Source organism: Alligator mississippiensis, chromosome 1, assembly GCF_030867095.1.
Source record: "Alligator mississippiensis isolate rAllMis1 chromosome 1, rAllMis1, whole genome shotgun sequence".
Lineage (NCBI taxonomy): Eukaryota > Metazoa > Chordata > Crocodylia > Alligatoridae > Alligator > Alligator mississippiensis.
The window spans coordinates 459,360,662-459,387,794 of record NC_081824.1 but is presented as its reverse complement, the minus strand read 5'-3'; the positions used below and the strand labels follow the sequence as shown (position 1 = coordinate 459,387,794).

General features: G+C 48.2%; 1 protein-coding gene, 1 long non-coding RNA gene and 1 pseudogene across 2 annotated transcripts; 2 read left to right on the top strand and 1 right to left on the bottom strand.

The window, feature by feature from the left end:
• Positions 1-481: 481 nt before the first annotated feature.
• On the bottom strand, positions 482-6,220 carry LOC132248578 (coiled-coil domain-containing protein 89-like; annotated as a pseudogene).
• Positions 6,221-10,833: 4,613 nt separating this feature from the next.
• On the top strand, positions 10,834-12,391 carry LOC132248582 (uncharacterized). Its single transcript, XR_009459830.1, has 3 exons — positions 10,834-11,432; positions 11,524-11,637; positions 11,852-12,391. It is a non-coding gene; the product is annotated as an uncharacterized LOC132248582 (long non-coding RNA).
• A 5,094-nt stretch (positions 12,392-17,485) lies between these two features.
• TMEM126A (transmembrane protein 126A) lies at positions 17,486-26,295 on the top strand. Its single transcript, XM_059722067.1, has 6 exons — positions 17,486-17,567; positions 17,900-17,997; positions 19,897-20,012; positions 21,357-21,550; positions 23,859-23,973; positions 25,945-26,295. Exons 3-6 carry the CDS (start codon positions 19,906-19,908, stop codon positions 26,132-26,134), a joined length of 606 nt encoding a protein of 201 aa, XP_059578050.1. The 5' UTR covers positions 17,486-17,567; positions 17,900-17,997; positions 19,897-19,905; the 3' UTR covers positions 26,135-26,295.
• Positions 26,296-27,133: the final 838 nt, after the last annotated feature.

Here is a 27,133-nt window from a genome sequence, read left to right as displayed (position 1 = left end):
AATAAATCATCCACGGCCTGGATTAAGCATGGTTTAAACAAGGACTGCCCATCACGCCTCAATCTTTTACGTCCCTGAGCCAGATTAATGGTATAGGACTGGTCTGCAGGCTGGGTCTGGCCCTGCACCACTTCTGCCCACCCTCTGTGCGCCAGGATGGGGCCCAATGTTACCCTTTGCACCTGATCTAGCATGCGGGGCCCTGGACCTGTGGGGAGCTCCAACGACTTGACTGCATGGTACCAGGGGCTGGATCTGGCTTGTTGGCTGGGGTTGTGTACCCCTGGTTTATAAGGTGTATAGGTGGTCAACATCTCTCCCACATACAAACATTTTGTCTATTATCAGATATTCAACAGATCTTGCTTGCATTTTCTCTGGGGCCATCATAACAGCACTTCATTTAGGAAAGCAATTAACACGGTTTGAATGTTCTGCAGCAATGAGAAGAGACAGGACCAAAGAAGAATCCAAGTCATACTTACAAACCTCCCACTCTTAGGTTCCTGGTTTATTTAATATAAATTGTTTTACTGGTTCAGAATGCCACATCTAGACTGAGATGTCCAATATGTAGCATGGAAGCATAACAGAAGTGAGCTACAAACCAACCCATTGTTAAGACAAGCAGGCACAGTAATCAGAAATCAGGTAAGATCACAAAAAAAAAAAAAGCTGGAGCAGTAGATATTTCTGTTGAGAACTGGGTGAGGAAAGGAGGTGTGAGGATCATGCAGCGAAGTGACGAAGTTTGGTATTCAGCTTTTTTTCTTTAGTGAGCAAGTCCATGCTGTGTTTCTTGTAAGCTTCAAACTGCAACCCCAGCTCATTATATGCCTGCCTACTTATCTCCAGCTGCCGCTGCAGCTCCTGGACCCTCACCCCGCTATCTGCTACTTGCCTCTCAAAGCGCTCATCTGCAATTTGTTTACCCTTCTCTGCAGCCTCCAACTTCTCCAACTGCTGGACCTCCAGTTGCTTCTCCTGCAGCATTTTGCCCCTGTCCATGACCAAATGCAAGAGCTCCTCCTCCCGGCTCACCCTGTCCAGCTTGGCCTGCAACTCATTACTCTCAACTCTTTGCTGCTTTTCTGCCTGCTCCAGCTGTGCAATCACTTGCTGGTACTTCTGCAGGGTTTGTACCTGGCTTCTCAGTGAATGAACTTCCCTGGCATGATCACTGGCTTGCTGGCTCTGAGCTTCCAGCAACTCCTTCTCTCGCTCCTGTGCTCTGTCTCTCTCTTGAGCCCAGGTCTCCTTTAAGGCACCCAGTTCTCGAGAGACCATCTTCTCCTGGGAAGCTAGCTGAAGTATCTCGGCCTCCTTCTCCCTAAGGGCCTGGCTGAAGAGACTCTGGTTCTCCTCTCTGAGATGCTTATTTTCCTCCCTCAGCTGCATGTTCTGTCGCTTGTGCTCATCCTTGAAGTAGATCATGTCCTCGTGGTTGGCAGCCAGGTCCATAAAGCGCTCCTCCAGCTGTTGAGCCCGCTGGGTCTGGCTTTTCAGGTTTGCAGCATCCTTCATCCTCAGCTCCTCATTGAGATGCTCCAGTGCCTTGCAACACATTTGGGCTTCATCACCTCATTTCTTTAGTATGCAGATGAGCTGAGACTGCTCATGGAGGCGGGAGCGTAGAAAAGCCTTCTCACCCTTCTCCCCTGCAGGAAGCTCATGGAGCTCCTCCAAAGCCTTGCAGAGATCTGCTAGGTCTCCCGTTCCTAATTCAGTTTCTGGTGGGCCATTTGAGAGACAGGCCATCTCTGGGCCCTCCTCATCCTGAGGCATGGAGGTGCTGTTTCTCACCGAGTTGAACTCGCCCGCTTTTACAGCCACTTCTGGTAGCAATGTTGAAATGAGATGCCAGTACCCAGCGGTCCTCGTTTCCTGGCCCGCAGCGCTGCGATTGGCAGAGGGGCTCTGGGAATTCTATCGCATCACAAGGGAGAAGTCCTGGACATTCTGGAGCAGGTCGCAGTCCACAAACACGTCACATGTCTTGGCCTTGCAGAAGCACAGCGCAGTTCCCTGTCATACACATGCAATGTTAAGGAAGGTCTGAGGAAACAAGTTTAGAGAATTAGATTAGTCCTTATCCAAACCCATTTATTTAAAGAAACCTTTGCGGATATTTGTTCTTGTTGACGACTCCAAGCAAGTAAAAATAGTTTACTTAAAGAAAGGAATAAAGTTGGAGGCAATTCCATAGACAGCGTTCTTCCACCCTCTCTCCTGGCCCTGTTGATATTAAAGCTACAGCTTATCTTAACAATTCAAAGCAAAGCTTATTGCACTAGCCTTCTAATTGATGTTAAAATCCTTGACAATGTATCCTTTCTAGTAATGAGAAGTGCCTGTTTCTTTTACACAGCTTGGAGTTCTAGTCATGTAAGGACACTAACTGCTAATAATTATTACTGCAAGCAGAGGCCAGCGGAGGCAAGAATCTGTGTGGGAGATATCCTTCACTGGACCAACTGCATGGCTGGGGCACACAAGCTTTCAAATCAACTGCGTTCTTCTTCAGATTATAATATAATATAATATAATATAATATAATACAATACTTAGAGTTGGTTTGGGAAGCCTAGCAACCTGGGCTCTAACTTGAGCTCTACTCTAACTTTAGTTCCTTGTATAAACTCAGGTATGCCACCATATGTGCCTCCATTTCCTCATCTGAAAAATGGGGGGAAATGTTTTTACAGTATAGCAGTGTTGCCATCTCTCATGATTTTTGGCACTGTTCTTAAAGTCTAAGCTTCAGGAACGTGAAAAGTGTAGCTATTTCTTTTATGCATATATATTATATATATATATATATATATATATATATATATATATAAAAGAAATAACTAAGTTCACATTCCCAAATGGTAGACTTTAGAACAACGCCAATAATCATGAGAGTTGGCAACACTGGTATAGTCCTCAAACCAGGACTGGGGCTCGATCATGCTGAGCACTCCATGCAAGTATGAAAAGAACAGTATACGCTCTAAAAAGTTTCCAATCTTTTCTGATACGTGATCACAGTAGATAGATGAGTAAAGGTGATATAAGAATAGGCTAAATGTTAGAATCTACCTAAAACCATCATGATAATAATCAGGAATTGCTAACAACATGACTTACTCTGCCTTTAGGCTGGGGATAGAAGTAGGATGAGTAAAGCAAGAAGAGGGCATAGGGCAGAGGAATGAGGTGGGGGGCAGACAGTAATGGGCAAGTAGAAGACAAACCCAGGCACGGTACCTGCTCTTTGAAAGCCCAGCATTATATGGTGGACTGCATCAACCTGAAACTGGTCGCATCTAAGTAAAGGAGGTTGTAATTACTGACCATTGCTTCTGCTCTCCCTAGCTCCTGCCAAAATGGCAATGGTTGGGAGGGGAAAGAGGAAGGAGAGGACCAAGTTGAAGGTGTCTGCTCTGTGTGGTATGTGGGGGAAACCGAGATGGAGCAAATGGATTGAGCAGAGGAAAGGAAAGAAAATATTTCCTTACCAGTTAGTTTCTTTTCTCTGGCTCTTATCTGCCACTGTTACTCTGGGGTTTCTGTCTCCATGCAGATAAGGGGCTGAATCAAACTCCAGTCACTCCCCAGCTCCTGCCTTCCTCTGCCCTGTTTGGACAGATATAGGCCTTGCCTGCACAAGCATTAACAATCCAGCTAGACGACTGTAGGTATGTTGTAGTGTACTGATGTTATGCAACTGGTAATGGGATGTTGTATTATATCAGGTACGAGCATGACCATCTTCCAGGGATTCCTGGTTTAAGCACAGACACACAGGGAGAGGGAGATTTTTTTAAATGCCTATGTGGCCACATGCAGAGGTTTAGGCAAAGAACTATAGATAGGTTGAACAAAGGAAGAAATGAGGCAGAGACCAGGAAACCTGCCAAAACTGGACTAAGGATGAACAGAGAGAGGCTGAGGAGGTATCCCTGTTTTAGGAAAAATATAAGGTGTATGCAGAAGTTTGGGGCTAGATCTGTTGAGTCTCTGGAAGTCAGGAGAAGGTGATATAGTGAGTAGTTTGCGGGGAGGGGATGGTAAAAATAAGACAACAGAAATGGGTCCTTTGCCAATGCCAGTGAAATAGCGTTAGAGCCATGCCATGGTGAGCATTACTAGGATGAGCCTTACTGTAAGTCCCTGATCAATGCTTTTAACCATTTCATTGTGTGGGTGCTGTCATTAGTAAGCATTGCCAGCTCATATCCAGTTGCTGTTTTGCTACAGGAGTTGGTACGTTCAAAGTGACTGCTACTGGCCTTTGGATGGAATAAATGAACTTCAGCTGAATCACTGACATGCGCATGCAAATTCCTACAAGATGCAACCTTGAGGAGTATAGGCATGGTGCGGGGCGGGGAGGGGTGGGGAAGTGAGGAGGATAAAGAAACAAAGGGAACAACAAAGGCAAAACATTTGGAGGGAGAGGTCCCGTAGATCTGAACGTGGGTGGGAGTGGGAACTAAAGGAAAATAACTATGCCATGTGTACTAGCAATGGACAAGGAAGAACATACCCCAAAATCTTTTTCAGCAAGTTCAGAGGAGCAGATGCAAGTGTGCAACCTGGGGTTATAGGATTACCTGAAGAGCTGTTTTATCAGCAGGGATATGACAAAGTAGATGGAGATATGATGGGCTAAGGAGAGAGTGGAGTTTCTTAAAGAGAAAAGCAGCTTGGACTGAGGCCTGCATGAGAGTGGTGTAGGGACATGATGGAGGCTGTGAAAGTGTCTTGCATGGGCAAGGTCGCAACAAAGGAAAAAAATTAGAACAGAGGTAGAAACGAGGGAAGAAAATGCTCTGTTTTGACTTCTTGTCAAACATGAACTGATTTGAGACTGATCAAAATGATGTTGATAGTCCTATATGTGGATAATTCGTTTCTAAAGAAGGGATGATTTAACATAAATGTTATTTACATTCCCTGAAAACTATGACAGGGCCTTTAAAGATGTATTTAAATGAAAGGTTACGTACTGACAAAACTTCTGTTTGAGTCAGGTTCAGCAAAAGCAAGCTTCAGTTGACACTGGAAGCATCTTCCTCTACTATCCTGAAAGTTTAGGTCACAAGACAATTTTCAGATTCCTTCCTAAAAGGTCAGTTAGTTTTGAATTCAAGACAGGTTTCTTAATTTACTGGCATGTATATTGATAAGCTTGCCTTACATTTTAACTACATGCCTCAACAGGTTTGCTTGTTCTATAGCGATCAAAAATTAGGGGTGCACCGATAAACATTTTTTGGGCTGATACTGACAGCCAGTTTCTAATGAGGCATATCAGCCGATACCGATTTGATTGCCAATATGTGGCCCCGCAGCATGGAGAGCAGTGTCTGGCTGGTAAGTGCGTTGTGGGGGAAGAGGCGAGTGGGGAGGAAAGAGGTTTGGGGGGCAGATCAAGGCCCCCACAGTGACAGAGGGAGTGTGGCTGGGGTGGGGGCAGATGCTGCATAGGCAGGATGGGGTGTGGGATGGAGCTGCGGTTAATACAGGGGGCACATACAATGCTTTCTTCCTAAATGGCTGAAACACCTCATTGTTTCCAAAGGGATTGAGGTCATAATTTATCCAAAGCCAGGCTGCCTTTTTGAAAAGAGCATCTGTCTCCCTAAATCTCAATGGGACGGAGGCCACAAGCTGCTCTTAGTCAGGATGACATGAATAATGGTAAAAAATGAGTTTGAGAGGAGAAAAAAACGTAAAGAGCACATCTAGACCACAAACTTGGCATTCCTGGAAGCAGCACTCCCCAGCGTGCTATGTAGTTCCACACATGCTAGCCTTGAATTAAAAGCACTGCAGGTGCATCCATCTTGGGCAGGATAGCTGGCACAGTCACTCAAATCAGCCCACACTCACCATTACACAGATATGACTAAACCCATTCTGGTTAGAGAAGTCACCTCTCAATGTTTGAGGGCACCGTTGACAGATTTCAGGATTACAAATGCTGAAGCATTTGAGTTGTACTCATATAGTTATGGCAAAGTGCCAAGACAGGAACAAAGTTTATGGAAGTACTCTAACTGTGCCTTCCCATATATTAAGACATCTAGACAGATCTGCAGTTTAGTATTGCCAATCCCACGGTTTTAAAAATCATACGTCAAGCTACAAAAAAATAGGAATGCATAAAATTGTCTCGATTGGTTCAAAAATCATTATATTAAATATAATAATAAAATTTGGCTTTCATTGTATTTGCTCCTTGGGTTTTGAATCTGCAGTACACTCAGGTCATGTTTTTCACTTCTCTGCAACCACAGTAACTATTCATTTTACAAATAGATTTGTCATGCTGCATGACAATGACATACAGGTGAAATTGTGTCTAGCTGTGCATAAAAATGCAAGAGTCTCTGCACCTTCTAATAAGCCCCTTTCGATTTACAATGCGATTTGAGACCAAAGCCACTTCTCCACACTAGTCCTGGGACAGCACTATCGGAACACATGAAATACCCGAGATGCATACTCCAGTAGCTATGCAAGAGAATAATGGCTGTCACGTACAATTCTTCCAAAAGTTCCTGCTTCCCCATGGCACCATTGCAACCAGTTCCCAGTTACCATCAACCCTTGAAAACGTACTTGAAGTGGAGTGTAAAATCCATCTAATGTGATTGCTTCACATATGCAGAGCTCCCCTCTAAGGCACTGTGATGTATACAAGTCAAAAAGTCCGCTTATTTTTCCATCCTTTCTGGCTCACTTTAATTAATGTGCCCTGGGTTCTCTCTCTGTTTTCCTTCCTTCTCATCAGGACAAGAGAAGAGGTTTTGGCAACTTCTTTGGCTAGAAGACAACTCCCTAGAGACAACTCCTTTCCCATGGCTCCTGTCTTTTCTGGGCACCTACGCAGCCACATACAGGCAATTTGGGGCGTGTAGTTAGCTTTGCTGGCATCCTACTTCCAGCTTCCTTACTCTGCATCCAAAGGCTGTTCATATCTCAGACACAATAGAGTGGGCAGATCTTGGGAGTACTTATGGTCCTTCTCCCTGGTACCTCCCAAACATCTGGAGGTTACACATGTAATTAATGTCTACCCCATTTGGTACTGCTTTTTAAGTGTTATAAAATCAGAAATTTAAAAAGCACCTATAGGTGTGCAGAAAGGCTGCTCTGATGCACTGTACTTACAGCACAACCAAGTTAGCTGGAGCATAATAACTACTGTGCTCCGGCAGCCTCTAGTGTCACCTGTATCAACATCCCCACGCTGAGAAATGGGAGAATTTAGACACCTACTTCTCTGTCCAGGAATGCGCTGAAGATCTGCTGCTTCTGAACAAACTCAATTAATCGAGTCTGCTTTGCAAACAAGCTGAGGCAAAACTGCGCCACACCGCCTGCAGTTGTGTAAGCGGCGAAATACATGGAAGAAAAGGGCAGCACTGTGCTTTTGAACTAAAGCAGTCCCACGTGTTTCAGTTCAAAGCATGCTGTGGCCATTTTCTCTGCAAAGAATGAGGGGGAGGGGCGAGGGATCCGGAAGGGGTTTTTTCCACCCTCCCATCCCCGTATAGCCAAGCCAGGCAGGACCCGCACAAACAGGCCGGGCAAAGAGGTGCGCTCTTCAGGGGCATGCTGCAGTTTGCGTGGGAGTTTGTGCAGGAGGGTGCACAGGAGGGGCCCGAGACCCTAGGTGTCAGAGGCCGTGGATGAGGACTTTGTGTGTATGGAAGTGGAGGTGTCTCACTATGCCGTTAAGGACTCGGCATGCAGCCAGGGACCCTGCCCCGGCGATGCCTCCCACCCAGGGCTCTTCTGAGGCGTCCACTCAGATGGAGCCCCTGGGATGGTCAGCAGCACCCTGGTGCCCTGTCTGCAGGGGTTGCCTGGCAGGGCCCCTGAGGCCTGGAGGTGGTGGGAGGGAAGGATTCCCCTCACCTGTCCCACGCATGCCCAGCTCGAGGCTCTGGAGGGGCAGGTGAGGGAACTCCAGGCAGAGGTTAGCAGGCTGCGGGGGATCAGGGCTGCAGAGGATGAGCTTCCTGGGTACTTTCATTCTCTGCAGCATCAGTGATCTGGTGGAAAGACAACATGGGAGGGACCCATTACAGAGGAATGGCAGATGGTCACCTTCAGAGCCAAAAATTGTGCTGCTGAGACAGCTTCCCCAGTGCAACTGGGGAACAGATACCAGGCCCTGACAGCACTGGAGGAGAGTACAGTGGAAGAAGCCACAGACACAGCCACCACCATACAGGCTGAGAGTCAGCCGGGCAGCCAACAGAAGAGACGCCAAGCAATTGTGGTGGGCGACTCCGTCCTGAAAGGAACGGAGGGACCCGCTTGTTGCCTGGATCCCACAGGGCAGGAGGTATGCTGCCTGCCTGCAGCCCAGATCCAGGACATCACTGCGAGGATTCCTGAGCTCATCCAGCCCTCCGACTATTATTCCATGGTCCTCATCCATGTGGGCACAAATGCGGCCACGAGTAGTGTAAAATGTATCATGAGCGACTACAGGGCGCTGGGGGCTTGGCTTAGACAGGGGCACAGGTGGTCTTCCTGTCGATTCTCCTGGTCAGCAGTCATGGTCACCATCACAACACCTGCATCAAAGAAGTCAACCTGCGGCTCTGGAGTTCATGTCATCGTGCGGGTTTTTGCTTCTTTGACCACGATCCGCACTGCCGTGAAAGGGGCATCCTGGGATGTGATGGTCTTCATCTCTCTCTCGACAACCTCAAGAGAGTTAAGACGAGGGCCACTCGTACGGTAAAGCCCTATGAGGAGAGATTGAGGGCCCTGCATCTCTTCAGCCTGGGCAAGGGAAGGCTGCAAGGTGATCTTGTGGCTGCCTACTAATTCATCGGGGGGGGGGGGGAAGGTGGGAAGAAAGGAATAGGAGATGCTCTGTTTACCAGGGCCCCCCTTGGAGTAACTAAGAACAATGGCCACAAACTGACAGAAAGCAAATTTAGGTTAGACATCAGGAAAAACTTTTTCACGGTAAGGGTAAACAGACTCTGGAATGGGCTTCCAAGGGAAATGGTGCTCTACCCTACCTTGAGGGTCCTTAAGACGAGGCTAGACATCTGCCTGGCTGGGGTCATCTGACCCCACCACTCTTTCCTGCCTAGGGCAGGGGGTCAGACTCGATGATCTGCTTGGTCCCTTCCAACCCAAACTTCTATCAACCTCCCCACTTATACAACTGGAAATGTCACAACTCCAGGCACTTTTCAAAGTGCCCAGCGCTGCAGCGCTTCAGTGTGTAAAACTGCACTGGCAGCAGGGGCACTTTAACTAAAGCTTGTTCGACGAGCACGTATGTAAACACCCATAGGGTGTGATATTAGATCTGCAAGCCAAACATGAAGATAGGATAACAAATGCAATCTAGAAATCCAAAACCAAGTTAGTATGGACGTGATGCATCATCGGTGTAGCAGCATCAATGTAATTTATAAGTGTACAACTTAACAGTCAAATAAAACACTAAGCAGCGTTGCTCTTTAAAAGCTTGCAAGTTAAACCTTGTAAGCCACAGAGAGGAAAGTGGATGCTGATGGATGATAATTACCACAGTGAATACCATGACTGATACATGAGTTATTGAAGAAGCATCTTGTTAATTTCTCTTTAAAAAGAATAATAGATTAAAATTAGGATAAAAATGGTAAAGACTGGGGGCCACAGGAAGACCAGCAATCCAAAACTTATGCAAAGACATAAAATATCTGAGATAGGAAGGGCATTTCCAAACTGATACCTGTGAGCATTATTTCTTGTCAAAAACAGTGGTGTGAAATTAGGTTATGCAAAACTGATGACCGATGGCCTTGTGACGAAATAAAAATAACTAAAGTGAGCGAACTGAAATGACCTTTATTTAATCCCAAAATAGTATCATGCTTTTACATTTTTTCAGAGTTTTCTCTCTAAAAAGGATCTTTGAAATAAATCCACAGCGCTCCAACTGGATGCATAAAATGCTGGGTTCCAAATGAGAATAGGAAATATGTAGTATATTTTATACATGTCCAGTGGAATCTGAAGATCCAGTGTGATTTTTTTTTTTTTTTTTGGTGCAGTGTGCATTGAAGTCATGACTTTGTTTCTGCAAGATAAGACTATGGAGGTCATGTTGTACCTTCAGTTAATGCAAAATGAGACTGTGTAACTTTTGGATAAACCAAATGGAGTAAAAAGAGCATTTAGCACCTATACTCAGTCCTGTGTCCCTCACGCCAATTTACTGCTGGGTGCAAAAAGGTAGTGCTTATTACCTATGAAGTCTAAAATGGTCTGGCTTCCACTTTTCCTGGATTCCATGGAGCTCCACTAACAAACGCGCTTAGAAGGAACTTCACTCTAACAGCAAAGACAGCAGTAGCAGCAGCTCAGACAATCATGCTGACATCAAAAGCCTTCCTTCTCACAAAATACTCCAAACCCTAAATTTCAGTGTTGCCAACTCTCATGACTTTTGGCGTTGCTCTTAAGGTCTACGCTTCAGGAACGTGAAAAAACGAATGTTGCTTAGTTATGTTTGCTCCTGCCATTTTTTTAAATGTAAAAATCTCTCACTGATTGTGGTAACGGTTTCTCATGCTGAGAAGCCTATAGGATTGGAAAAGATTAGAGATTCATGCCAGCAACCCCAACTTTAAGCTTCTGTTTTCTGGTGAGAGTCTTAAAAGGTTAAGATAAAGAATTGCTCCCGCACACTTCCTTAACCCACATAAAACTAAAATTGTTCTTTTTGCAGTCACAAGCTCACATCCTAACTAGTGGCTCTGCATTGCTCCCAGTCGGTTTCACCGCAGGAAGTCACAGTTGGATTTCAACCTAAAGTGAAAAATGGGGTTCGCAGCTGCATATTTGGCAAAAAGACATTCTCCAACGTATCAGCAACTGAAAGGACAGCAAAACTGCAGAAGTTAACAATGTGGCATCAGCATTTTGTAACAAATGAAACAGAAGCACAAAACCCTTTCTACATTTACTAGATTATCTCACTTACTAGGCTACACAGAGCATTCACACAATTAAAAATGCCAATATGCCAAGGCTACCCGGGGCAGGTCTGAGGCCTCCACCCAGACCGAGCCCATGGGGGAGCCGGTGTCCCCCTACCTCCTGGCCTGTGGGGTATCCCCAGCAGGGCCGGGGGGAGCAGAGATTGGGGGCCCCCACACCTGTCCAGCAGGTGCCCGTCTTAGGGCCCTGGAGGCGCAGGTGAGGGAGCTCCAGGAGGAGGTTAGCAGGCTGAGGGGGATCAGGGAGGCGGAGGATGAAATTGACAGTTATTTCCTTTCCCTGCAGGCCCAGGCACCAAAGGAAGAAGCACCCCGGGGAATACCCTCCACAGCAGAGTGGCAGACGGTCACAGCCAGGACCGGAGCGGCACGCAGAGAACCGGTACCAGCTTCTCCAGTCCGACTGGTGAACAGGTACGAGGCCCTGGCGACCCTGCAGGAGATGGAAGGGGAGGAGGACACCCATGGGCAAGAAGAAACACCACGTTCTTCACACCCCAAACAGATCAAGAGATCCACGATGACCCAGAGGAAGAGGCGACGAGTGCTCGTCATAGGAGACTCCATCCTGAGAGGTACAGAAGGACCCATCTGTCGCCAGGACCCCTCGGCACGAGAGGTATGCTGCCTCCCAGGAGCAAAGATTCGGGATGTGACGGAGGTAATCCAGGCCAGGATCAAGCCCACCGATTATTACCCCATGGTCCTAGTCCATGTGGGTACTAATGATGCGGCCAGGAGAACCCCCGATCACTTGATGGCAGACTACTGTGCTCTGGGCGGCGTGCTGAAGGAGTTCGGTGCCCAGGTGGTTTTCTCTTCCATCCTACCAGTGACCGGACGAGGAAGACGGCAGGAGAACTGCATCAGAGAGACCAACTGGCGGCTTCGGCAGTGGTGTCTCGAGGCAGGCTTCGGCTTCCTGGACCATGACCCGCACATCACGACGAGGGACATGCTCAGCTGGGATGGGCTTCACCTGTCCCCCAAAGGTAAGCGTGTGTTTTCTTCTAGGTTGGCGGATTTCCTCCGGCGGGCTTTAAACTAGGCTCGTCGGGGGGAGGGGAGTACGAGGGCAGGGGAAGCTGTGGACCACCAAACCATGTGGCACCCACAAGGACAGCCCAGCCTGAAGAAGGAGAACATTGGGAACCTGAAAGCCATGGGGAGGCCAGCACAACAGAACAGGTAAGGAACAAGAAGGTAAGAAACAATGGGCCCCATGGGACTGGGAGCAGGGGGGCAGCAAAGGCGCCAGTCGCAGGGCTCAAGTGCCTATATACTAATGCTAGGAGCATGGGGAACAAGCAGGATGAACTAGCGCTCCTGCTTGCACTAAACACCTATGACTTAGTGGGGCTAACAGAGACCTGGTGGGATTCATCCCATGACTGGGCGGTACATATTGAGGGCTATAGATTGTACAGAAAGGACAGGTCAGGGAAGAAAGGGGGGGGGGGGTTGCACTTTATGTCAGTGAGCAATATACATCAACCCTCATCAAGACAGAATCCGAGGTTGAGGAAGTAGAAGGATTGTGGGTTAGGCTACATGGGGGGCAAGGAGAAAGGGATTTGGTGGTAGGGGTCTGTTACAGACCCCCACACCAAGGGGAAGAAATAGATGCGGGGCTCCTGAGGCAACTCTCGGAGACCATAAAAGCTAAAGAGGCGGTAGTCATGGGGGACCTAAACTACCCGGACATCTGCTGGGAGACGCAGACAGCAAGGTCCCATCGCTCACGCAGGTTTCTAACTTGTGTACAGGACCTCCACCTGACACAGGAGGTGTATGGTCCCACTAGGGGGAATGCCATACTGGATCTGGTATTGGCAACGGGAGATGACATGATAGGGGACCTCCAAATCGGTAGCTATCTGGGAGACAGTGATCACCTTATGATAGAATTCAACATAAGACGGCGAGTGGGTAAGGTAACTAGTAGGGTGAAAGTGCTAGACTTTAGGAAAGCTGATCTCATTGTACTCAGGCGATTAGTCAAGGAAGCACTGCAGAGTAGGAGTTTTGATGGGATGGGTGCCCAAGAAGGGTGGCTGTGCCTAAAGGAAACGATCCTTTGGGCACAAAGCAAGACGATCCCCGAGCGAGGCAATAGAGGGAAAGGGGCCAGGAGGCTTCCATGGCTGACCAGAGAAATCCAGGGCAGCCTAAGGGCCAAAAGGGGAGCACATAAAAAGTGGAAACAGGGTGAGATCACTAAAGATGAATATACCTCCTCTGCTCGTGCTTGTAGGGAGGCAGTTAGGCAGGCCAAAGCTACCATGGAGCTGAGGATGGCAACCCAAGTAAAGGACAACAAGAAATTGTTTTTTAGATACATGGGGAGTAAAAGGAAGGCCCAGGGAGGAATAGGACCCCTGCTAAATGGGCAGAAGCAATTGGTGACAGATAGAGGGGACAAGGCTGAACTCCTCAACGAGTTCTTTGCCTCAGTGTTCCTAAGCGAGGGGCACGACAAGTCTCTCACTGGGGTTGTAGAGAGGCAGCAGCAAGGCGCCAGACTTCCATGCGTAGATCCTGAGGTGGTGCAGAGTCACTTGGAAGAACTGGATGCCTTTAAGTCGGCAGGCCCGGATGGGCTCCATCCCAGGGTGCTGAAGGCACTGGCCGACGTCATTGCAGAGCCACTGGCAGGAATATTCGAATGCTCGTGGCGCACGGGCCAAGTCCCGGAGGACTGGAAAAGGGCTAACGTGGTCCCCATTTTCAAAAAGGGGAGGAAGGAGGACCCGGGCAACTATAGGCCGGTCAGTCTCACCTCCATCCTTGGTAAAGTATTTGAAAAAATTATCAAGGCTCACATTTGTGAGAGCCCGGCAGGACAAATTATGCTGAGGGGAAACCAGCATGGGTTTGTGGCGGGCAGATCGTGCCTGACCAACCTAGTCTCTTTCTATGACCAGGTTACGAAACGCCTGGACACAGGAGGAGGGGTGGATGTCGTATACCTGGACTTCAGGAAGGCCTTCGATACGGTATCCCACCCCATACTGGTGAACAAGTTAAGAGGCTGTGATGTGGATGACTGCACAGTGCGGTGGGTGGCGAATTGGCTAGAGGGTCGCACCCAAAGAGTCGTGGTAGATGGGTCGGTCTCGACCTGGAAGGGTGTGGGCAGTGGGGTCCCGCAGGGTTCGGTCCTTGGACCGATACTCTTTAATGTCTTCATCAGTGACTTGGACGAGGGAGTGAAATGTACTCTGTCCAAGTTTGCAGATGACACAAAGCTATGGGGAGAAGTGGACACGCCGGAGGGCAGGGAACAGCTGCAGGCAGACCTGGATAGGCTGGACAAGTGGGCAGAAAACAACAGGATGCAGTTCAACAAGGAGAAATGCAAAGTGCTGCACCTAGGGAGGAAAAATGTCCAGCACACCTACAGCCTAGGGAATGACCTGCTGGGTGGCACGGAGGTGGAAAGGGATCTTGGAGTCCTAGTGGACTCCAAGTTGAACATGAGCCGGCATTTTGACGAAGCCATCAGAAAAGCCAATGGCACTTTATTGTGCATCAGCAGATGCATGACAAATAGGTCCAGGGAGGTGATACTTCCCCTCTATAGGGCGTTGGTCAGACCGCAGTTGGAGTACTGCGTGCAATTCTGGGCGCCACACTTCAAGAAGGATGCGGATAACCTGAAGAGGGTACAGCGAAGGGCAACTCGTATGGTCAAGGGCCTGCAGACCAAGCCCTACGAGGAGAGACTAGAGAAACTGGACCTTTTCAGCCTCCGCAAGAGAAGGTTGAGAGGCGACCTTGTGGCTGCCTATAAGTTCATCACGGGGGCACAGAAGGGAATTGGTGAGGATTTATTCACCAAGGCGCCCCCGGGGGTTACAAGAAACAATGGCCACAAGCTAGCAGAGAGCAGATTCAGACTGGACATTAGGAAGAACTTCTTCACAGTTCGAGTGGCCAAGGTCTGGAACGGGCTCCCAAGGGAGGTGGTGCTCTCCCCTACCCTGGGGGTCTTCAAGAGGAGGTTAGACAAGTATCTAGCTGGGGTCATTTAGACCCAGCACTCTTTCCTGCTTATGCAGGGGGTCGGACTTGATGATCTATTGAGGTCCCTTCCGACCCTAACATCTATGAATCTATGAATATTTTTTAACCTCAGTAGTGCCAAAAGCTAGACATCTAACACCATATTTACATATCAAAGTAGCCTGACTTTCAAAAGTGTGGAGCACACAAAAGATCTATGTGCTCATCCGGTGAAATGGTCAGGCAGCAGGGTTAAAACAAACAAAAGGAAGGGTTTGGGGTTTTTTGTTTTGGGGTTTGTATGGGTTGGGTTTTTTTTTTTGTTTTGTTTTGTTTTGGGGGGGGGGGGGGGGGGCGTTCTTGACTCAAGCACTGGAACAGGCTACCTAGAAAAACTGTGGGATCTCCATCCTCAGAAATTTTCCAGAGCAGGTTGGACAGACACTTTGTCTAGTTAAGTCAGGGACGATCCTGCCTTAACAGGCACCTGAACTAGAGGATTCGTTAGGTCCCTTCCAGCCCTACTTTCCTATGATCCTATAAACTTCTGGAGCTCACTGCCATAGCACATTATGAAGATCAACTCAATAATCAGGTTTACAAAGGGACCAGACAATTTTAAGGACAGGTCTATCCGATGCTATTAAACACAAGGGAAGGAACCTAAACCCTGTGACTCCTGGTAGTTGGAAGGTTATTGCCCTACGCATATCCTGTTTCTTATGCTGTCTTGTGGAGCTACTTGCCACTGTTGCAGACAAGGTCCTGAGCAAGATGGCCCTTTGGACTGACCTTGTGCAGGAATTTGTATGTTCTTACATGTAGCTCCTCGTGAATTCCATCGGAGCTGGCATTCATAACCATATTATAGATTATTAGACCCCAACTATTAAGACACCAGGTTTAAAAATGTTTATCTAAGGTTTAGAAGTAGTTCTAGTTCCCCTTGTTTTCCACTGATGGCACGCAAAGCACAAGTAGCACCCTGCAATATCAGCATAAAATTCATCCTCTCTTTATCATAATATTCTGCTACTACACAGTACTGGTTCACATATGGCTAGATTAAGTCTCATTTGTTGATTTGTTTAAAAGACTTGGCTTTGAGAAAAAAAAAAAAGATGCCATGCAGTCCATGGAAAACAGGATGTACAAGAATCTTTATGGACTAACTCCATGGTACCGTGGGCTATTTCCAGAGCTGTGACCTTACAGAGAGGTACAACTGAATTGTTTTACTATTTTACATTTTAATTTAAATGAGTTCGGTGGGCATACATATAAATAAGTATCCAGGGAGCCATTTTGTCCCATAAATCCTGCATCAAGTTTGTATCAGGAGGTTGAGCTACACAGCTAAATACATATTCAATTCAGAAAAATGCCCACATAAAAATAATCTAATTCAGAGCTACGGCTCAAATTTACAAACTGATGCACCCTTAACTCAACAGTTGTGCACAAAAACAGCAAGTGGAGCAGGATATTTTTACAGCATGACACTAAGAATTAAAGGGACATCATCAAGGGATTATATTCCTCCATCGAGGTAGCCACATAAGTAACTGCCAGCTATTATTTTGCTTAATAAACCATTGTACAGGTTTTAAATTAGTTTCAATATGTGCTCTGCACATTTAGACTAAATCAAAAAAAAATTAAGTGGGATTGTGGGATAAAAGCTTTCTTTTCTTTTTGTGTTTTTAAATAAATCTTAAATTAGAACTGCTCAGTCGTCAAGGCGGCCCGTTCGGCACACGGGCATTTCGGAGCCAGGGCTGCCAACTCGGACTGAAGCTCTTCCGGGAGATGTCTTTTGTTCCTTTTTCTTACACTATCCCCTTAAAATATGTTATTAAAACCACCCTTTTCCTAAAAATATCCTCCTAAAAACTTTTTTCCCTTTTCCTTAAAGCATCCTATTAAAATCGTTTTTCCCCTTGTGTTAAAATATCCTCTTAAAATCTCCCTTTTCCTAAAACTATCCTCTTAAAATATTTTCCCTCCCTTTCTCTTAAAACACGCAATCCCAGCTGGTCTCCGCGGCGGGGGGAGGCGGGGCACCGCCCGCCCTGCAGCCCGCCCGCGCTCGCTGCGCTTCCCAAAGACAAGCGCCGGCCCCGCCCCATTCACACGTGTGTCAGCCCAGCCCAGCCCAGCCCAGCCCGAGCCCGGGGGGCGGACATGGCCACCCCGGCAGGTGCGCGCAGGCGGCAGCCCCGGGCCCACCTTTGCTCCCGGCCGCCATGCCGGCTCCCTCGGCGCTGTCAGCATCCCGACGAGGGGCAGGGAGACGCTCAGCGCCGTCTCCATGGAGGCGCCCTGCTCCGCCCCTAGCAACGCGACCCGCGACCAATCCGCGGCCGGCGTGTTGGGCGCCCAATAGCAGGCGCGCGGCGCGGGGCAAGATGGCGGCCGGGAGGCGGGGCGCAGGGCGCGGCCTAGTGCAGGTAGGTAACAGCGCAAGGTCCGTCCCGTCCCGTCCCGTCCGCGCTGCCCGGGCCCCGCGGGGGCTGCCGGCTGGAGGGGCCCCGGGAGGCGCCGGTGGGTGCAGCGGTCTGGCCCCGTGCTTGGTCCTGCCTCCCCGCCCCGCTGTCCGCGGCTGCCCTTGTGCGGGAGGGACGCGGACTCGGGCCGCAGGAGGCTCCTTCACGAGCCCGGCTCCATTTTTGCCCGCCCCCCGCCCGCCCCAAATGCCCTTCATTGCAGTAGGGTAGAAATGACAGCTCGTGGTGTTTGGAGAGGGCCGTGGGGGGCGGTTGTGCAGCAGCTCGAGGGCGCAGGCGGTAACGTCGGCCCGGGCGCTTCGGGTTCGCGCCGCGGGACTGAAATCTTTCCAGATCTCCGAACTTGGGTTGTTGGTTTTTCCGTCTTAGGTTTACACGTGCGGTTTAGATCCTGTTCGCTGACCGTGTTTTCGAGGCGAGCCGGCTGCGAGGAGGTGCTGGGACGTGCCCGTCTGCCCGAGACTTCAGTAAGCTGGGAGCTTCCCGAACGGGTCTGCGCCACCTTAGAAACACCCCTTTCGTTCATCCGAAGGAAGAAAGCTGCGGGCTGCAAATTGTGGAAACCCGTTCTGTAGATCAGGGGTGGGCTGGATACGCACCAGCCTGCGGGCGGGTGCCTACCGACTGGCCGTATCCGTGCGCTTGCGTGGAGCTAAGCCCTGTTCGGTCCCGCGGGGGCGGCGCGTGCTGCACTCCCACCCTTGCCCATGGGATGGCTTTGACCCCAGCCCCGCAGGTAGGGAAGCAGCAACAGCAGGTACGGGGAAGACGCAGCAGGTGATGTGGGGGGAGCGGAGGGGACACAGGTCCGCCTGGGTCCATCACGCAGGGCTGGGGTGGCCGTCATAGAGGACAGTCCGCTTGTCCTCTGTTGATACGAAAGCCGACGCCTTTATGTCCTCTGCTTTTCTCTTAAAGAATGACACACGTGTGAATGGGGCCAGGGCATCGTTTGTCTTTGGGGGCTGAAAAGAGGAGCGAGTGTCAGCCATCCTTGTGCTCAGGCTGTCAGCCTCCTCCCTGGGGCTACTGATACCAATTTTAATAGCATATTTTCTCTTAAAGAGAGAAACAGAGGACATAAAGGTCTTGGGTTTCATATCAATAGAGGACAGAGCAGCAGAAAACTGGAATGTCCTCTAGCATGGCCACCCTATGCAGGACTCCCATGTAGTTCCTGGGTTCTCCGCCCGAGCCGTGTGCCTCCGGGAAAGGTCTGCATGACTGAGCCAGCAGCCCAGCCCCACTCACTGCTATGTGCAGGTCATGGGGAACAACGGGGAGCTCTGCTATAGAGCCAGGCTGATTCAGCCCCTCTCACTGCCACCCCGGCTGAGCCCTGTGACCTGTGCCACTAGCTTCATTGTGTGGGGCTTCCCCTGGCAGCGCAGGGCTCGGGCAGAGAACCTGGGAGCTGCATGCGAGCCCTGTGCGATGGAGCTGGCAGCCCGGCCACATGCAGTCCTGGGGGGCTCCACCTGCCGTGGGCCATGAGTGCCCCAAGGGCCAACTGCCTACTGCTGCCACTACTGCAGGTGGCAGGGACTTTGTGCAGTGGGGGGGGCGTGTTTATAGGAGGGCCACATGCCAACAAGCCCCCCACACGCAGACCCCGTACACACCCACACATACCCAAAAATACACCCACCCACAGAACCCACCCCTGTATAGTAAACATTTGATTTTTAGTATATATTTTGGAGGGTTTTTTTCCAGTTCCAACATCCCCACCCCCGGAGTACTTCTGAGGGTGAGGGTAGGGACTTCCAATGCCAAAGGTCATGGGTGAGGGGCAGAATATCTGGCCCCAAGATGGGGACTAGGGGGGCACCTGTAAAGGGCTGGGGCTACTTTTGCTCGGTAAGTGGTCCTCCAGCCGAAGTAATTCCCCACCCGGACTATAGAGCATTCTCTCCTCAATCCACAAAAGAGAAGATGGCAATAGGAATGCCTTGCTCAGTATGATCATTTTACAGTGGGTTTGACTAAAACCCTTATCTGAGCCTATCTCACCGCTTCTGAACATGCATCTCTGTTCAGAGTAAAAATAAAAGTCAAGTTGTCAACTAGAAGGAAAGAAAAGAGACCAGGCATCTCAGTGCATTTGTATTCTCTTGGCCTCCCTTCCTAGACTGATTTTTTTTTTATTTTTTTTTCCTACCAAGGAAGGTTGTTTATCAGAGCTTGTGTAGCTATAAATTCCACAGACTTTTTGGATCATGCCCTGCAGATCTCAGTGACACTTCTTAATGTTAGAGGTGCTAAGTATTTCTTTGCTACATTTATCTGTTCATGCAAAAGTTAGTTGGGATTATATTGGGGCAGTGTTACTTAACTAAAACTTGTCTTTTCATTTTGTGATGCAGAGCCTCACAATGACACCAAGAGAGCCCCCGGAAGTAATTTCTCCAGTGAAAAATATAGAGAATCAAAGAATCAAAGTTCTGCAAAAGTTGTTTGAACAGCTTCCAGAAGAAGATCAGTAAGTGATACGCCCATCTCATTTTGCCAGAAAAGTACTTTTAAAGCCTTTTTTGTGATTTCTTGTCTTACTTTTGTATTTGAAAAACTTTCAGACATTTAGAAGCATATGATCTCCCTTAAATAAAATTTTGATTGCACGTGCCCCTCCCAGTCCAGTCCCAGAGGGAAGAGGGGCAGCAGGGATTGCCTGGGCGGGGAGTCTGTACTGCTGCTCCCTCTTCCCATCCTGGACTGGTTTGGAAAAAGGGAGCAGAGGGGCAATGCTCCCCCACCTCTTCCCCAGACCAGGAGCCCTGGTGGGGCTGTGGGCATGCAGCTCTTAGTGTCATATAGAGAGAAGCTCAAAAATTTTCCCCACTAGAAGTCAATGCCTGTTTGAGGCACCAGACACCTTGGTGACCAGGATCAGAACAACAGAAAACACCAGTAGCTGTGGGAACCTCCCATCCTGAACCTTGTGTCCTCTCAAATTTGTTCCCACCCAAGCTATTGTACTATGCCTGAATCTGTAACATTAGGCAGGCAGCATAGATCGAAAGCTGGGAATTGAAGATGGTCAGGAGTTGGATAGAAACTTTTTCCTCTTTTCAGAAATTCCTGCTTGCTCAAACATTGTGTGAGAATGCATTTGTGGATGCAGTTTTCTGTTGAGAGACTTGCCCGCACCCACAGCAAAATAACCCTGGTGATTCTGGCTTCTGTTCAAAATGAAAGAAATCCAAGGTCAGGCCCCTGCTCTATCTCATTTGGAGCAGATACCTTACCCCAGGACTGCTACATCCCAGGGAAGTGCCCTAACCACTGAGAGTCTGTCTCTGTGCGCATCTCTCTCCTAGTTGTCCCTTTTTTTTGGCAACGAAAACATAGAGCAGTTCGTCTGTTGCAAAAAGCTCAGAAGGACCATGACAAGACAACATGTTTTAACACTATGAAAGCCTATTTGAAATCTCTAGGTTTATCTTATGAAGCATGTTTGCTTATGCAACAGTGCTAACATTGCTCAAGACACTTCAAGGTGCCACAGCACTTTTGCTCAAAATCACCTGTTGACACAGAGCAGAAGAGATGGATCTCCTATTGCTGTGGTACCTTAGTTTCAGAAGATAACCCTTCGTCCTCAGAAGTTACCCATCCAGTTGTTTCTACTTCATATAAACTTAAACTGTTATTCATTCTTGATTCTTACCACTGTCATGGTAGTCTCTGAAGCATGAGAGTCTGTCCTTTTGTGAAATTATCCAGGTCTGTGTTCCTTGAACGGTTCATTGTAGTAATAGGACCAAGAAGGCAACCTTCATCTCCAGTGCACAGCTGTACAAATAATCTTTTCTCTTTTCCACAGAGAATTTTTGGAACATGGCTCAATCTTCCTGGGACTAAGTGCAAGCGTATGTGGCCTAATAGTAAACAGGTCATTCAGGAAAATCCTAAATATCTCACGTGCTGGCATACCATCTACATTGTTGATGACTATGATCCCATTAACCTCAACATATGCAACTTACAACAGTTTAGTTGTCCAGCCTTTACTGACAGGTAAGCTTGTTGCTCAGCCTTATCATGGGCATCGTTGTGATGTTTCCTACATCAAATTACATACAGTTGTCAGTGAGTTTGCTGCCGAAAAGTTCATGCTCTTGGTAAAACGGTGAACTCCTGAAGTGTTAAAAAGCTTGCATTGTATGAGGAGCAGGGTGGAGGTGCTAGAGCAAGGCCTGAAGCAAGCACCTTATTCTTCAAGCTGAATGGAAGAGGGTGTCTGTCAGGCATGCACAAACAGAAATGCTCTGAAGGATTCCCTGGCTACTCTGAAAGTTGGGGGCAGGGGAGGCTGTGACCCTTCTGGGGTGGCTAGAGAGGAGGCTTCCAGTGAGGAGAGGGGAAATGGAGGTCCCAAGTGGAAGGAGCTGGCTGTGACTGGGAGGAGGTTGATCCTGGGAGATTATCACAGGAACTGTGATGAGGGTGCATCTCTGGGAGCACCCCAACAGCCTAGGGTTTTGTCACACTATTCATAGGACAAGATTTTTCTGACTTAGAGCTTGTAAATGGATCCATCTGAAAATATCCTGGTATCAGGCTATTTAAAATTGATACTTGGCTGCATTTCAGTATGTTAAGGTCATGAAGAGTGCAGTGATACAGCAATCCAAATTAAGTGACTTTTTATTAAACCATGTAGGTAGCTGAATGGCAGAGCATCTCAACAGAAGAGGTAACCTCCTTTTTTAGGTTATTTCATACTCAGCTGAAATGATGCTAATGGTTGCCCTTCATTGAGCCTGCCCCTTTAATTTATGTTAGAATATAAATTAGACCAGGGGCAGGCAATTATTTTGGCTGGAGGGTCACTTAACAAGTTTTGGTGAGCTGTCAAGGGCCACATGAGTAGCCCCACCCCTGGTCACCATATTGGGACAGGAAATCCCACCCCCTAACCCCTGAGCTTTGCCACTAGAAGTCTCTCCCCATGTCCCCCAGAAATACTCCTTTTGGGAATGGGGTAGGGAGGTTGCATTTTTAGAACCAGTAAAAAACAAATCGTACACTAAAGGTCAAACACCGGCTATAACATTTGTTAATTTTATTGCAAAAAATATTTGTCATGATTTGTGGTTGTGTACTGTACATAGAAGGGATTGCATACTTTCTCAGAAATGAAGTCTTATTCTTGTATATTATGTGTGTCTGGTTGGGTGTGGGAGGTGTATATGGTGGGGTGTGGAGGGTTGTGAAGGGGGTGTGGCTGTGTGGTGAGCATAGAGTCTCTTGGGATGTGTCTATATGTTGGTAGGAGTTGTGGAGGCAGGGTGAGGGAGGGTGGGGAGACACACACACACACACACACACACACTCTTTCTCTCTCTCTCTCCCCCTCCATGGAATGCAGCCCCTGCTGTTGACAGCAGCAGCAGGTGGGCATGCTCGAGGCGCTCACGTCTGTACAGGTGCTGGCACCCAGCAGTGTGCAGCTCTAGCCAGTACTGCATGGGAATGAGGAGTGCAGCCTACCCAGCCCACCTGTATTGCAGAGGTTGTGCACAGTGTGCTTGCACCTCCTGCACTTGCACCGAGGGAAGCCCTCTGCTGGACTCAGCGAGGAAGCAGGGGTCAGGGCTCCTTCCACTCCCAAGGAGCCCAGGGACCTGCACAGTAGGCACAGGGAAGGCAGCTGGCTCCAGCATGGGGCTTCCCCTGGTGCGAGTGTGGGAGCTGCAGGAGCACCACACAGAGCCCCTGCGATAGAGGCAGGCTGTGCTTCTCGCTTCCACACCCAGCAGTGGCTGGAGCCGCATGCTGCCAGGCACCACTGCCTGTGCTGGGCACGAGCATCCCAGCCTGCTGCTGGTCCCTACACCTCCCTCACTGTCCCTCACACTTATGCCCTGCCCAGCTGAGCTCCATGCCCCTGCCATCCCTCTGGGCATGGGCTCTACACTGCTCCATGTTTCTGCCCAGCTGTATCTGAAGCTCTGCTCCCCCCACTTGCCTAGCTGCTGCTGGAGCAAGTTGAGCACCGGGGAAGCCAAGCAGGTTCCCAAGGGGTGGGTGCAGCAGAGACAGCAGAAGCCCTGCCCAGAATCTTCTGCTGGTCAGGCCGGGCCCTTCTGCCCATGAGGTTGGGAGCGAAGTACAATAGGGTATGTTGGGAGCTATGCATGGGCTCCTTGCTCCCATCCTCAAAGACAGAAAGGCTGGGCAGGGTACAGTTCTCTGGGGGGGCTGTCAAGATGTAGGCTGGATGAAAGTGCGTGGCAGGCCAGATCCAGCCCATGGGGTGTATTTTGCCCAGCCCTAAGTTAGTCATATGTCATCTTGCCATGGATATGTCTTTGTCATCCAGGTGATCTAAACTGTTCATCCTGCGCTATAGCCAGAGGAGGATTAATTGGGTCTGTTGTAGGTGCTCTGTGCCCCATTACATTGGCTATATTTCTAAATGGAGGCCTGGCAGCCAGGTAAGTCTTATGACTTCAACATTTTCTGAAACCTGAAATCACTTATTTTAATCTAGAGCAGCGATTCTCAAACAGATCCATTTAAGGGTGTCACCTAACATCAGCACTGCTGGGGGAACAACCACCTACACACGATTCGCGAAACAGTGCAAGTGAAAGCTAAGAGCTGACACTTGCCAAGGGGTGCCTTGCATCTAAAAAGTTTGAGAACCACTGCTCTAGGGTGTGTCAAGGAATGCATGCTTGGCTCTTTTGGACTTTTTAATAGCCAGAAGGATTGAAGATGGTCTGTGGACAGCAGAGCAGATCCTATACAGAGAGGCTACAGGACCTGAACCTGTTCAGCCTTCACAAGAGAAGGCTGAGAGGGGACCTGGTGGCTGTCTACAAACATACCACGGGGGACCAGTGGGTAATGGGAGAGACCTTGTTCACCCATGCACCTCCTGGAGTAACAAGGAATAATGGCCATAAGTTGTTTGAGAGTAGGTTCAGGCTGGATATTAGAAGACACTATTTCAGAGTCAGGGCAGCTAGGATCTGGAACCAACTTCCAAGGGAAGTGGTGCTGGCTCCTACCTTGGGGGTATTTAAGAGGAAGCTTGATAGTTACGTAGCTGGGGTCATATGAACCCAGTATTCTCTCCTGTCCAGGGCAGGGGGTCAGACTTGATGATTTTCTTAGGTCCCTTCCAACCCTACATCTACGAATCTATCGTGTGACTGCAGAGCAAGGGTTTGTAAAAAATATTATACGAAGCCCCTGTGGTGGAATGAGTTTTGGTTGTGATACCCGTTTTAAAACTGTCTTCAATACCTGTTATGATCTAACACTAAAGGACCATCATACAACAGGTTGATCAGTTTGTGGATTGGACCTGGAGGCTGGGGACAGAAGTTGCAAATAAACTGGTTTAAGTGATCAGAAACTGGTTTAAACCGGTAACAGAACATAAGTTCACTGCACATAAACCAGTTTCATAATGGCTGAAACTGGTTTAAGATTAACCTGGTTGAATGTAGTATCAGACTTTAACTGATTTGGCTCAAACCAGTTTATATAATGTCTGTCCCAGACTCCTTGCTAGTTTAAGGTAAATCACAGCCCTCCAGCATGCTTTTCAGCCAGGCTGGGTTATGTGCTCCAGAGCGATGGATGGACTGGCCCCACCGCTCTCCTCCCTAGCTGGAGTTCCAGATAGCTGCAAAGGAGGTGGAGACAGCAGCCAGGAGACAGTAGCATCTACCTGGTTCCCCCCTTCTCCCACAGCACGGAACCCAGCAGCACAGACTGCAGCCAGCATCTGGTCATGGTCATGCTATCCCCATGCTAGCTGCTGCTGAGAGAGGGGGCAGATGTGTGTCCAATTTCAGAATAGTATCTGTAAGGGTTGCTTCTCCCTCCAGGCACACTCCAGCTGGGGACCATGCACGCCAGGGTGGTTTCAACCCCTCCCTAATCAGAGGGTCCTGCCAGGGTTTGGCCATGCCCTGTCTCGCACTCAGCTCAACGTTGTGGAAGGAATGGGAGGGCTCACACAAGATCCCCCTGGCTTCTCGCCTGGGCCACTGCAGGCATGTGCCTGCATTTTCTGAATCAAAAATTAATCTCTTGCCACTTACAAATCAGTTCATTCTCTGCAGGTTAGACTAAACTGCCAAGATTGAATCAATTCAGCATCAAGCTTAAAATATGCTTTCTAAACATAGCAAGTGTTAAAGGGGTGGGAAATGGATGAGATCAATTTGTGCACCTCATCTTGAAGCAAGTACTACTTCCCACTTGCTACGAACATTTTTCTTACCTAAAATTCTAGTGCGTACTCTATTTTTTGGAGGGCATAGGGATAGGAGCTGCCACTTCTTTTAACCATTTTCTTAACTGTTACTTTTATCAGCCACTTTACATGTACTACATGGTGTTATTGATGTTGTCAAGTAACAGACTGCTGACTTTCTCATTTTATTTAGGTACACCACAGCTTTCTTGCCACAAATGGGAAATATCTTGCGCTTCTGGATCAGTACTTCTAGACCAGTCTTTAAAAAGATGAGTCTTGTCCTGGCTCTACAAACCATGGCTGGAGCTTACCTTGGATCCCGCAGTCATGGAACATATGTGAAAATGTTGCAGCTACCTCAAACTAAAAAATGGCCTTAAAGATTAAATGTGATAACTAGACAGCCCTCTCAGCTGCTTTCTGGGAAATACCATAATAAAAATGAAACTGATGGGGAAAGACATTGAGTTGTAAGTAGAAATGCAAGTCAAGATTTGCATTGATGTGGTCTTTGAATACAAAATCCTCTATTATAACTTGCCATTTTCATTTATGCTCTGTTTTTTAAAGAGGAAAAATACCCACACACAAACACAGAGTAGAGAGAGTAGTCCATAGTTCACTTATGACCCAGGCGTCCAACATATGTGGCTAAGTATTTGCTGCTCCAAAAGCCTGGCATGAAAGATGCTTAAGTTGTCTGACCCCGTTTGAATGGAAGTATAGAGCCCACCTCCATTCATTCGTATCATATACGTCTTTGCTTTAACTGCATTGAACCAGAGGGCACATTTGCAGTAGATTGAATTAGGACCAAAAAGAGAATTTCCACCCTTGTTAACCTTTAAGGGAGTACTGAACCACATCTTCCCTGCCTTGAATTCTTCCATTCACAATTTTTCCTCCTCCTTTAGCAAGCCTTTTTTTTAGGTGGCTTGCAGGTTGAACTTAAGCAGTCTCATCTGTTTCACATACCGTACATGGGAAAAGTACCTGTTAATGCAGTTACAAAACAGGAACACTTTTTAAATTCTGTTTTTGCACCCAACTCAAAGTATGACGTACATGCTTAATGTTACATGCCAAAAAAACCTTTATTTATATTTTTTTACCACAGCTTAAGTATAGTAATTATTTTACCTGTTGACAGGTTGTGACGATCAAGCTATTCTAAGAATGAAGCTGATATTCACTGACTTAGGATCATTTTCCACTTAGTCTGTTTGTCCAGAGCATGCCAGTGACGCTCTGCTCCTCTCTTCCCGTGAAATATCACTGAACAACAAAAATACGACTTTCCATCTTGAAATGTTTTCATTTATTTTATGCATTGGTTAATCGAAACTATCAACGTTTTAAGTAGGACCAATGTCGTCTGC